At 33.7% G+C, this 13,520-nt stretch overlaps 2 protein-coding genes across 2 annotated transcripts; one reads left to right on the top strand and one right to left on the bottom strand.

Annotated features, from left to right (window-relative positions):
- Nucleotides 1-1,000: 1,000 nt before the first annotated feature.
- LOC108905663 (synaptic vesicle glycoprotein 2B) lies at nucleotides 1,001-10,916 on the top strand. Its single transcript, XM_018708671.1, has 7 exons — nucleotides 1,001-1,101; nucleotides 1,482-1,806; nucleotides 5,553-6,080; nucleotides 6,626-6,779; nucleotides 9,229-9,517; nucleotides 9,741-9,866; nucleotides 10,779-10,916. The coding sequence occupies exons 1-7, from the start codon at nucleotides 1,032-1,034 to the stop codon at nucleotides 10,853-10,855; spliced, it is 1,569 nt and encodes a 522-aa protein (XP_018564187.1). The 5' UTR covers nucleotides 1,001-1,031; the 3' UTR covers nucleotides 10,856-10,916.
- On the bottom strand, nucleotides 10,864-12,645 carry LOC108905743 (putative peptidyl-tRNA hydrolase PTRHD1). Its single transcript, XM_018708789.2, has 2 exons — nucleotides 12,535-12,645; nucleotides 10,864-11,269 (listed from the first exon to the last, which is right to left on the bottom strand). The coding sequence occupies exon 2, from the start codon at nucleotides 11,265-11,267 to the stop codon at nucleotides 10,905-10,907; it is 363 nt and encodes a 120-aa protein (XP_018564305.1). The 5' UTR covers nucleotides 11,268-11,269; nucleotides 12,535-12,645; the 3' UTR covers nucleotides 10,864-10,904.
- Nucleotides 12,646-13,520: the final 875 nt, after the last annotated feature.

The following is a 13,520-nucleotide window of genomic DNA, read 5'->3' as shown; positions in this document are numbered from 1 at the left end:
TGATTGAAGCGTTTGGGGAACGCAGCCTGTTTCTAACACCATCTTTGGCGTATAAAAATATGTAGCATTGACAGAGACAGGCACAGGCTGCGATCCCCAAACACTTGAATCATTCTGGATCTCTCTGTATAAGCAAGTGACGCAGATCGAAATTAGTCTGTATTTCGCTTCTCTTCCTAGCGTTGTTTACAGCGGTTGTCATGGCAACGAGGCGCCCAACAAGGGAGTAAACTACGGCGTGGGGGAACGAGTGATGCGGAAATTGAAGCAACAATACTATCTCAATGTCACGAGCCTCCACTATTTGACTTTGTAATCACTTATTGGAATGCTTGTTGGAGATTATTTTGGATTTCTCTCGAAACAAAGCTAATTCTTGGTCTCTGCCAATTTCAGAATGATAGATTATCATTTTAGTAAACTACAGAAATCGTTTTTGACAATTGATGCTACAATTACAGATAATTTTAAGAATTTTATGAACTATTTATTAAACAATTTATTACTCTACGTTTAAAAACAAAATACATGAACAAAAGTGGCAGGCGAACGCTGCCCTGTATTCCTTTTCATTTTAAATTTCTAAGTAAATATTTCTTTGAGCACAGTTAAAAACATAAATCCTTGTTAACATAACATATTTCCTAATTCAACTTCTAAAGCTATTAAAATATGTTTAAGCATGTTAGAACAAAATAAATCTAACGAATTCAACAATGACTTGCATTATTATTATTTAACATATATTAATTTATTAATGAAAATAAATTGATCAAGTGAATTCAATTTCAACATTCATTCGCAAGTGTAACAACTAATTTTAACATTTATGTTCATATTTATTTACTCCATGCGCTTGACTTATCAGTGTCACCATCCGAAAATTTAATCACATTTACCTAATTTTAATTCTATTGCAAATATTTTCGCTGTGTACTAGATGATATATGTCACTATTTAACAGCGATAAAATATGGGAATTTATTCAGTCTCATGTACCTTATAGTCTTAAGTACGCCTTGTTAAAAAAAATGGCACACACAATGGTGATGGAGAAAGTTAAAATTGCAAAACCTTTCGATGAGGCTCTGTGTTTGGCTGGTAAGCTACAATTTCCTTACAAATTACATTAAAAAGAACTCACTTATGTGAAAGCGATGACTTCATGACTGTTTTTCTAGACTTATGTAACGCGTTGTCGTCTCTCAGCTTGGGAAGTTCGTAACATTTTCGCGGAAAATTTTGCAACTGATCGGCCTGCGATTCCTGCGAAGATTGTTAGCATCGGGCTCTGAAGATGTCGTCTGTTGCCCCTTGGGGTTTGCGGCTTTGTAAACAGTTTAGGGGTTAAATTCGAAAGATAGGTGAAAATTTCTATTTCGCCCCTTTACAGAAATGGTCGGCTCGTTAAATAAATAAAAAGTAGCTGATGTAATAAATAAAATGTAGGTTTGATTATTATTATTTTTTATTTTTTATAGGTTTCGGGAAATTTAATATCTACGTACTTCTAGCAACTGGACTATGTCTCATGTGTGTGATAATTGAATCCATGTGCGCCATGTTCATCACACCAGCCGCCCAATGCGACCTAAACCTAGATTTATCACAAAAGGGTCTTATGTACTCGATCAGCTTTCTTGGTATCGTCTCCAGTTCCCATATGTGGGGATATTTGGCAGATACGAAAGGAAGGAAAATTGTCCTTATAGTGTCACTGGTATCCAGTGCTGTTGTTGGCTTTATATGCAGCTTCGTTTCGTTGCCGTGGTTGTTCATTCTGTTGAGGTTTATAAATGGGTTTTTGTAAGTATTACCGTCAGTACATACATGACGTATGCGCTCTGCGTAGGTACATGTACCTATTTATACGTATTTTATAAAGACCACTGCTGTCCTCCTTTTTTTTATTTATTTATTACTTTAAGATACGGTGTTTAATCTTATTTCTATCTATTGACTTTGTTAATATCCTTATACAATGGAAAGTACCTTTATCTAAAGATTTTTCGAAATTGACAAAAGTTTACTGCCTTCTAGCGGCTAAATGAATCGATTTTAAGCACGTCTTACTTTCCCCTGACCTGTGGTACAATACAGTACGCGCCTAAAGTATGGAGTAAATTCAGTAAAAACGAAACAAATTTTTTGTGGGAAAAATCCTCGAACAGATCGATTTTTAATTTAAAAAATACATATTTTAGCATAAAAGGCGATTTTCATTTGTTTTCGAGTAATGACGTCATCGACATTTTGTTTAAATAGCAACAACCCCCTATTTTTTTCATGATTCTGAAAGATCGTTTCATTGTCAATCCGACAGTATTAAAATGTTGTCATCTTACATAGGAAAGTTTTCGAGTAAATGACGATTAGATGAATGACGATGAATGACGATGACGTTAGAAAACCCAATTCAATTAAAATAAAGCAAAAACGTATATTAAATTTAGTTTTTGCTTGAAGTTTCTTATGGATCACGTAGGTGTAAATCTTTACAAAGTGTCACTGTCATACCGACTTTCTAAGCATTGTAAGCGATATAAAAATTATTGTTGAATTTAAAATATTATGGCACATTTAATCAAACAAAGAATTGACATTTTAATTCTTATCGGATGCGGGGATAAGACTATAGTACGATCATATTCGATGCAAAGTAATAAATCATTGCCTGTCAAGGAAACCAATGAAGTACGCCTTTAAGGGTTTTACAAATTGAATAATTTCTTTATACATTATGAAGGGACAAGAGGATCAGTTCAGGTCTGGCACCCTTGTTGCTACAAAAATTCCTTTATTCTCTTAAATTATTTATTTTCAATGTAATTTATTATAAATCCAATTTGTTTCCTAAATTCCACATATGTACTACATTTTACCTCTGTAACTTGTTTTTTGGAAGCGCTCTCTAATTGACAGCAAAGCTCGCCAGGTTAGTATTTGACGTATAACCGACCAGTTCGTACACTCGATGCACCTGGGCGACTACAGCTACTACCAGCACACAGTGCGTATGCGGCGGTATTTCAGATTTTACATTGAATTTCATTTTAAATTTGAAATGATTTATCTTACGCCTCCTAAAAATGATGACACGATTTTTCTTTGATAAAAGGCCGACAATTTTTTGCTCTACTTTGCATCGTATACGATCCTACTATAGAACGCAGCAGAGTTTGCGATTTATTTAATGAAAAACATCCAGATCGCCGCATCAGCCAATCAACAGTCAGTAAGATAGAATCTAAATTTAGAGAAACTGGGAATGTTGTAGATATTCCAAAACCTGGACGATCAAGCGTTAGTAAAGATCATAAACAGAACATTTTGATAAGTATGGTAGATAATCCTCATAATACTTCACGATTGGTTGCATTAAACAATGAAATTAGTCAGACCACAGTGCTACTTATCCTGAGGAAGGAAAAGTATCATCCCTACAAAATTCAACTTGTGCAGGAACTTAAAGAAGACGATCCCGACCGACGCTTACACCTTTGCGAAATTATGATGGATTTATGTTAAGTAAATAGAGATTTACACCGGCAAATACTTTTTTCAGACGAGGCCACGTTTTGTCTCAATGGTACAGTGAACCGTCAAACTTGCAGGTATTAGAGTCGGGAAAATCCTCATTGGATGGCAGAGACACATACCCAACACCCACAGAAATTAAATGTGTGGGCTGGAATAGTTGACAACAGAATAGTAGGGCCTTTCTTCTTTGAAGAAACCCTTACAAGAGAAAGATATTTAGAGTTTTTACAAAATGACCTTGTTCCAGCGCTTGCAGTAATTTTTTCTGGCAATAATGACCCTGATATTCCTGATGACACCATATGGTTTCAGCAAGACGGTGCATCTCCGCACTATGCGCGCTATGTTCAAGATTTTCTGGACAATTGTTTTCCTAGGAGGTGGATCGGCAGACGAGCCCGCGAGATCTCCAGATCTTACACCCCTGGACTATTTCTTATGGGACTATTTAAAGTCCAAAGTGTACGTTAATAGCCCACATAATTTAAAAGAACTCCAAAATTGTATTATAGATGAAATGCACAAGAGTTACCCCAGAAATAATTCATAATGTGCAAGAACAATTTCTACACAGACTTGCGTATTGTCAAGAAGTCGGTGGGTGGCAATTCGAACACTTAATTTTGGTAGAAAACTTAATGAATTGTATTTGCTTGACATAGGAATTGTTATTTTTTTAATGAATAAAATTTGCGTTTTCTAACATTCAATCGTCATTTACTCGAAAACTTTCCTATGTAAGATGCCAACATTTTAATACTGTCGGATCGACAATGAAACGTTCTTTCAGAATCAAGAAAAAAAATAGGGGGTTGCTATTTAAAAAAATGTCGATGACGTCATTACTCGAAAACAAATGACGGTTGAAAATCGCCTTTTATGTTAAAATATGTGTTTTTTAAATTAAAAATCGACCTGTTCGAGGATTTTTCCCAAAATAGTTATTTAAAAGTGGCATTTTATTTTGTGAGTGAAGATGATTAAAAAAAGAGCGTAGCGAGTTTTTTATCTTCACGAACAAAATAAAATCACTTTTAACACGTATATCATACACAATTTTTTCTACAAAACAAAAGGAAGAACTTTAAACTCAATAAAAATAAGAAATCAAAAAATACCACACAGATCGCAGTGTTTATGAACCAAAATTTTCGTAGCAACCAGTACTTTTAACACTAATGTTAAAAGTAACTTACTTTTAACACGCGTGTCAAAAAATGACATTTTTAACATCAAAAATGACAATTAAAAAGCCCACTTTTAACAGTTTTGTAGAAAAAAAATTTGTTTCGTTTTTACTGAATTTATTCCATACTTTAGGGGCGTACTGTATAATACAACCATCGACACATTTGGAAACCAGGACAGTATTTTAAGTTTAAGTTTAAGTTAATGCATAAAAAGACTAAACTGATATAAATAATAAATAATGAAATTAAACAGAAAAATATGGACTGTTTAACCAGAGAACACTGTATATTATACCTACCATAGTATAGTATAGTGTTCTCTGGTTTGACATTGTTTATAGCAGGAATGAAATTACAGATAATAATTTTCATAGTAAGTAATTTCTTTAACAAAAAAAGTGTATGGTTATTTTTGCGATTTGAAAATTTGAAGTTCATAAATCGTTATTGACGCGTTTTCGGACCAAGATTTATACAGAGTGTATTCAAATTAAAGAGCACAGCTACCTTGTTATTCTGGAAGACAAAAATATACCTTAGTCCAATATTGTACACAAATAAAAGGTACTTAAATTGTTGAAAAATATAACAAATACGTAAACATCTCGAAATATATTGGACGTAATGAAGCTTGAGGTGAAGATTTAACTAAATAAAGTAAAAAAAAATATTGAATTTGCATAGACACCCTCATTAAGAACGTCAGAATTTTCGCAGTCTACTTATTTTTGTGATATATCAAGCTCCTTCATTTAACTGCACCCCTTGTTTACGTTATTGGTGTTCTTCCTCGTGGAATGCCTAATATTTTTCACTTTTCAGAATTGGTGGGTCATCAGCCATAATATATGCTTTTGCTGGTGAATTCCACGACGACATATTCCGGCCCAAAGTGGTATCCTGGATAGCCACCTTCGTGGCTCTTGGGAACATGTACCTGCCAGGTTTGGCTTGGGTTGTTTTACCGCAAAATTGGTCCTTCGAAATACCTTATATAAATTTACTTTTTAGACCTTGGCGTCTTCTGGCCATAATATATTCTATGCCTAGTCTATTGGCGGCTTTTTTAATTTTTTTTTTGCCAGAGAGCCCCAAATACTTGTTGACCCAGGGCAAGCATAAGGAGGTCATGGTTATCTTAACGAAGATATTTTGCGTTAACACTGGGAAGAAACCCGGAGACTACGCGGTATCGTCGATAATCTGGAGTGAGGCTGTGACAGGTGTCCAACATGAAGAGAACGAGAATATGTTTAAGTCCATGTGGAGGCAAACTGTTCCACTGTTTAAAAGAGAATTTCTTGTCAAAACGTTATTGGTGTGCTTCCTCCAGTTTTCAATTTTTTTAACGTAAGTATATACCTACTTACCATACAGGATGTCCGGGGGATAGTGGACAATCTCTTGAATTTGCGTAGGCCTTGAAAAAATAACGTTATAAGTTTTGTACTTTTTTTTATTCGCGTTGAAGTTGAGAGCTGAAAATTTATTTTTCCTTGTAGCTTTTTTGTTTCTACTTAAATTTGAATAATTTTCTTCTAATCTAATCTAATCTAATGCAGATGATAGCTACTTTGATGCCTCGGTTTTTATTATTTACCTAGTTTCTCAAGAGAAAAAGGGATACTTTATTGACACAACAAACCAATTTCTAAATAAACGTTTGGAACACATATTTTTAGAATTAAATTTTGAAATAACAGTTTCTAAAGTATTGACAGTCTGTGAGATTAATATTCTTACTATTTTTATTAACTTTAAACGTATTGTAGTAAACGTGCGATTACATCGTTTTGTTTCTGCCTTTATTGCTTGGCCCTACTTCAATAAATAAATATAATAACTAATTAGGTCGTTTATTAAGTTAACATTTTATCATGATCAATTTTTTTTAGAACGTCTTCGATAATAATGTGGTACCCACAAATTTTAAACAGTATGACTGAATATGGGAAAAATGAATCTGAAAGTAAAGTGACTATGTGTAAATCAATTTTATTTGATGAAGAAACGACGGTAGCCGCAGAAACATCGGGTAAATCTTTAATAGTAAGTATTTAAAAAAGTAGCAAATAAATTATGATTGAATGAATATACGAATTATATGAATACATTTATGAATTATACACATGACTGGGGCAAAAAAAACTGAATCTTTTTCATCGATTATGTCACTTATACAACACAATATAATATCATATTAAATATTGTAACTAAAAATTATATCCCTTGCAACTAAAATATACGAAAAATATATCTGTTTAGTTCAAAGTTTCCATCAAAGTGGGAATTGAACAAATTAATGAATGCCCATCGATCATCCTATTCTATACCATTTTTGGCCAAACATATTTAATTTGATGTTCAATTGTTTTTCTTCTAATTGCATATTCTGATTTGGCAATATTTTTTATAAGTATCTATATTTTATTCCATTCAGATATATCCCACTAAACACGAAACGTAAATGAAACGTTGCAAATGAGCTGTTTTACTACACATTTGAAACAATAACTAGAAACGTTGCTGTTTAACTACAAAAATGTAGCACTTGAAAACTTACTTAGTGAAACATAGCCGAAACATTCCAATTGAAGAGAGTTTGAAACATTACTCGAAACATTTCCTTTCGATCTCGGAAACGTAACAACGACAAACAAACAACCCTTTGCTTTTGTTTATCTTATGGAACTTCCATTCGGCATTACTTAAATTTTGCTCTCAAGCCCCATCATTATAGCAAGCGTTAGTTCATTTGCCTTTGTTATATGTACAACCAGACATAAACAGAAAAAAAATTGTGGTAGCATATTTATAACACAAGTCTAGAAAAAATGTATGTTCGTGACTTGCGCAGACCGCGCGTAACAGCCCGAATTTATTTATTTCTCGTGTGCCGTTTTCAATTCGTATTATGTTAGGTGTTAGGTTAGGTTTGCGGTTTGCCTTTACCCGTTTGCCTGGCTTCGTTGTTCTTCATCGTTACCAGGGAGAATAGTCTCCATGATCGTTACTTTGATGCTATTTTATGTGATAATTTATAGTGTGTGCAGTTGTGGTTATTGTAAGGTGCATATAAAATAATGAATATTGATGCAAAATGTTTAAAACGATATGTGTAGAGATTTCGAATTTTGCGTCACATCTACCTAAACATAGTTATTATACCCACTACCTAATACCTATTAAAGACAAGAGGACAAAAACTAAAAAAAATGGAACATGGAACTATACGTTTCGGAGAACTATTTGAAATACGGAAGAATCAAGTGAAATATATGTCATTTATTTTATATTTTGTACAAATGTTTATATTTGTGTACGTGTATAGGAATGCTTAAATAAAAGAGTTTAAGTATACCTACAAATATTTATTTTTTCAAGATATCCTTTTGTATCTTATTTATTTCTACTGTAAAATTTATTATAAAAAGGTTAGATGTAATATTGACTATGCGTAGAAGAAATTGTAACTTCTTTATATTATTTTTCAGTAATGTTATTTGTTTTTCATGTACCTACCATTTCAAGATTCATTATCATAACTAATTTTTTTAATTATCATTTCGTCATTGTTACCATATTCATGATGGTCTCAACATTAGAAAATTTCCATTTCAGAAGCGTATTTGAACAATATAAAATGATGTGTAGCTTTTTTAAAATGCTTCTGATATTGTTTTGTGACATTTTTATTTGTACGATGAATGGCAGAATCCGTAATCCATATTAGAAACTTTTTCAGTGGCTTCTCAAAAAGAAAAAAATTCTTGATAAAAGTTGCTGCATCCCCAAACTAGAAGAGCAGTTATTTTTTTTAATATACAATAACATTTTTCAGTTAAATTTTTTGAGAAATCAGAAAAAATTGTCTGGATTACGAATTAAGTCATTCACAATACAAATAAAAATATTACAAAAGAGTATTAGAAATATTTAAAAAATTACTCACACTGTTTATACTGTTTCAAAAACGCTTCTGAAATGGAAATTATCTAAAGTTGAGAGCATTATGAGAACAATATGGTATAAAAATTATTATGTTACTCAAACATTTCTGAAAATATACTGAAACGTAAAACAAAAATATCGAGTGCATAAATGGAACATCAAAAGAATGTTACTGAAACCAATTTTTTTAAACGTTTCATTGGAAACGTATTTTGGGGAGGACATCTTCGGTTTCTTTTGGGTTACCAGAACGTTGCATGGATTTTTTATGAAACGTTTCAAGAAAAATGGAAACGTTTCTGGAACTTGTCAGAAACTGAAAAATGTTTAGTGGGATTTTAATAAAAGGTTAACAAAAGATTTCTTATATAAATTGTAGAAAATAAATTATTAGAAAAAATAACAATTGAACATCACATAATATGTTTTTTTATTAAATAAAGCCCCCCGTATTTTATATTTTTTATTTGCAAAAATATCGGAAGACAATTTTAGAACCACCCTATATGTCAAATACCCTAACAATTCACTAACACTATGTTTGTAGTCTAAAACATGCCGTGACACAGTGAATACCGAAGTATTTCTAGTCTCTTTGGTGGTTGGAATAGCTTACGCTTGCTGTTACGTCTTCATAGGGAGCGTGATCAACATCCTTGGAAAAAAGAACCTGCTTGTGGGTTTCCTAGTTGTAACCACTGTATCTGGATTGTGCGCGCAACTCTTGAGTGGATATTCCTTAATCCAGATCGGCCTAGGAATATTCTTAATGGCTGGAACTGGAATAGGAATTGTCAATGCCATATCGGTAGACTTATACCCCACACAGATACGAGGTACCTACTAGAGTAAATATCAGATTTATTTAAAACTTATTTCTTCTAACAAAGTACCACAACATTCGTGTAGATGTCGCTAGACGTAATAGTTTGTAGTAAAAACTGTACTACGAATTCATTTAAAATACTCGGGAACCACAAGCACGAACTAATCACCTCGCACTTATTACTGCATGTGGCCTCATTAGATAGGTACCTACTTAAAGAATTGTATTATTAGGTATGGCTTTGGCAGTTTCTCTCATGTTCGGAAGATTTGGCGCCATGACCGGATCCAATATTGGAGGTCCTTTGATGTCCCAAATCTGCGACTACACGTTTTATATAATTGCCACGATCCACATTCGTAAGTATATATTTATTTTACTTTAAATTAAAAACATTGAGCTAATTCAAATTAAGTTATATCTAAATGCTCTTTTTGATATCTACTTACTCTAAAGTAACAATTCATTGACATTAATAAAAAGCACTATTGAAAAAACGCAACTAGCATATTGAAATTAGTAAATATTATTGAAAACTATCATGGAAATTGCATTCCTTTCTTGTTTTTAATAACTAGTGTATTACTTTAGACAAAGATCAACACGAAATTCAACCATAATCACACTATTCTATACTCCGCGGTCGAAATTATAGAGAGTGACTCATCGCTAGCTTTTGGACTAGTAAGGGGGATGAAGTGTGCCGGGAACGAAAATCCATTGGCGTCTCTGCGTAAAAGGCAACAAGATATAGAAAATATTGAAAAAAGATAATAAAACATAACATCTAATATTTTTTTACGGTTTGCTATAACCGGCACTTTGATCCATTTTAATTATTACAGCATTTTAAAACGTCCCAGTTGTGTTTTTTTAATTTATAAGTTTATTATAGCCATGGAATTAGACCCCTCGTCTACGCTTATGCTATGACGTTTCTCAGGACGGATAAATCAAGTCCGTTTACACCCACTAAAAAAGAATTTCCCTATTCCCTACCAAGTGCAAAAGACAGAAATAGAATATAGATCAACGTTCAGTGTAACTCAGTCTATAGACGATTATAGATTCTGTCGATGTGCGTAGCGAGCGGCACAAAGATAAATAATATTAAACCGTATAAAAATCATTTTATATTTTATACGCATTATGGTAATAGTGTTTTTATATTATGTCTGAATCACTCTCTATAATTTCGACCGCGGAGTATAGTAAATCACAAGAATTTTATTTTGTAACAGTTTTATTATTAATCGCCATCTTTATTGCAGTTATTATCATTGTTGTGGTGCTGCTGCCATCTGCCCAGAAAAGCCGGACTGAAGTTGAAACAAAAGAAGAAAGATAACAAACACCTGAAAGTTATAAATTATTTATTACTTATAATTAATAAACTTCTAAGTTTTAAATAGTTTCAATTTCTTGAAATATTTCTGAACCTCTTCTTTAAGATACGGCTTGGCAACTAGACAAGTTGGAATGTTCTCAGGTTGTTCGATCCATAATTTGTGCTTAATACCATTTTCCACTAATTTGTCTTTCAAGTTAATTAAACTTTTCTCGTCTGTTGCTTCTAAAACCACTTTGTGCATGTTATCCAAATCCTTCAAATACTGTTGGGTGATTTCATCCTCGTGAAAAAGATGAGTTACTGCTGTCACAGCGTGACAGGCTTGGGCGATCAGCGCCCCCACCGGCCAATTTAAATCCTTATGGAGATCTCCCCTTACAACAACATATTGAATAATACCAGAAGTCATATCTGTAAAGAAAATATTAACAAATACAGAATAAAAACAAAATTATTAACTGGTTGCGAATAATATTTTTTCCTAAAACGACCTTTTTTTAAGTCAAAAACGAGAAAGAAGTGAACATTGAAAATAGGTACCTATTTTTTTCTTGGACCATAGATCTGTGATCTGTGACAGTAATATATTACGTGTATTCTTTTCGTTGTGATTGAACTGAATTTAGTAACATAAAGTGATTTGACGTAATAGTAGGTTGTTTTTTCGTTTACAATCAGTTCCCCCACTCTAACTCAAAAAGTGATCGAAATGTGAATTCCCCTTGTCCCTCAAGTACATAAATTTTGTTCAATCATTTGAATCAAGTCAGTTTGCTATAACCTAACTTTTTAAAATTGACATTTTAGTTTTATTGTTTTTGCCGGTCACTGATATTAAATTTATCAGCAACTTCCCTAAAACTATTCTTATTTGCCAAATAATGTAGAGTTATATGAACTGCTTTTGATTTACTAATTTCGGGCTAACCACCCACATAATTTTTCTCCAAATTTTGTAACTCGCACAATTATAATACGGAACCGCGTCTCACACGGAAATGTTTTTTATAATCTTCCTCAGAATAAGAAGGAACAGTTACTTCAAAGTAACTTTCATTTTTACATTTTTTTTTCGCAAATTTAAGTCTCCGTCACTGTCTATATCAAGATCAAGAAATGAACTCACTGTTGAAACTGCTGCTGGAATATATGATGCATTGGAATATATGATGCATTATCAAAAAATATTTCCAAAATTTGTCTTTTCATTTTAAAATATTGAAAATTGGAACTTGCGCTTGAAATGGTGGGAATTTAAAAAAAAGAATGGAAACAAAGTATAACCTCAAAAAGTAAACATTCTCGTCAAACGAAATCAGAAATACATGGGTGGAAGGGAGTTAAAAAACTGTTATTCCGTGTTTCTGAACTGAATAAGAAAATCATTTTCAGTTTAATCACATTCTGTTTATTCAGTTCAGTATATTCACTCTGCTTAGAACGAAAGAATACATGTATTATTAGAAACTAGTTTTATTATAGATAGGTGCAAGATTACATTTCTAAGGTTCCTCTACTGTTATACCTGTCTATGGGTCAAGGATTTATGGATCTTGAACTGATATTTTATTTTATGCTTTCTCTTACATTCTATCTAGATTAATAAAAAAAAGACAACTTACTATAATTATATAATCCGTAAATAAATTAAATTATTATATTATATGTATGCCTACCTGTTCACAGTAGTCTTCGAATATTTATTTCCTGCTAAAAAGACTTAAAAACAGGAAGGCTACGAAAAGGAAGAGTTCACAAAACGCAAAACTGAAAAGAAGTTTCATGCCGGTATTAAGGTTAAGCGTGCTTCACACCACAAATTTATATATTTCCAGTGTTGCCAGTTGTAACTAATTTCTTCCGATTCTTGCTAATTTCCGACTTTAATAACAAATAAATTGGTTTAAGGTTTTTCTTTCCATTATTCTACTAATAATTTCACAACATAGGCAGCTATAAATAAAAGCACCACTAGAATAACCTGCACGAGAGAGAAATATGGTATACAAATTATCTCTTTCTCTCTCAGTCACTCGTCTACACTCCCACGTAAGCGCGCCATTATTCTATGGCCAGAAATTGGCCTCAATGATTTGGGATCGAGGGGGATTATCCCTCTTTATCCTGCCTCATCTCGTGTAGGCCTGGACAGCCTTCGTAGGTGGGCCCCATCCGTCGTCTACCCCGACCGCAAATGCGGCCGGTGTAGGCGCTTTGTGGGACCTCCTTTTGTCCTGGCTGGGCCCCGCCGGCTAGGGCCCTTTCTTCTGGCGCTCTTCTTGCTTCGCCGGCTCGTCTGTGTAAACCCCGGGGGTAGTGTCATGTTTATGTGTGGTATGGTTGGGTAGGGTAGTGCGGCTATGCAGCCTGGGATGCGCTTTGCTAAGGTGGCCCTTAGGCTAGCGCGGGAGGGGAGGGTTAAGGAGGGTATGGGGGGTGTGTGTGTGTGTGTGTGTGTGTGTCGTTGTCTTCGTTTCTTGATCCTGGCTGTCTCTGAAACAGAAAAGGTTAGCGGGAGGGGGGGGGTCATTGGGGTGGTCACCCAGGGTCAAAAAGTTGGTGTCTAGGTCTTTTGTGTTTGTCGGTCACGTCGGGTACGTAGTCAACGGCTTGCCTGAGGAGGGGATTGTCATGTCTAGCGGCTACGTCAAATCGTTTCTCC

The sequence above is a fragment of the Anoplophora glabripennis genome, unplaced genomic scaffold, assembly GCF_000390285.2.
Source record: "Anoplophora glabripennis isolate ALB-LARVAE unplaced genomic scaffold, Agla_2.0 scaffold1, whole genome shotgun sequence".
NCBI classification, from domain to species: domain Eukaryota; kingdom Metazoa; phylum Arthropoda; class Insecta; order Coleoptera; family Cerambycidae; genus Anoplophora; species Anoplophora glabripennis.
Note: the sequence above shows the minus strand (reverse complement) of the source record. Positions and strands in the feature narration are given on the sequence as shown.

Coding starts and splice junctions, on each gene's coding strand:
- LOC108905663 (XM_018708671.1), top strand. CDS start 1,032: ATGGCACACACAATGGTGATGGAGAAAGTTAAAATTGCAAAACCTTTC. Junction 1,807..5,552: donor AGGTTTATAAATGGGTTTTT/GTAAGTATTACC, acceptor TTCACTTTTCAG/AATTGGTGGGTCATCAGCCA. Junction 9,518..9,740: donor ATACCCCACACAGATACGAG/GTACCTACTAGA, acceptor TTGTATTATTAG/GTATGGCTTTGGCAGTTTCT.
- LOC108905743 (XM_018708789.2), bottom strand. CDS start 11,267: ATGACTTCTGGTATTATTCAATATGTTGTTGTAAGGGGAGATCTCCAT.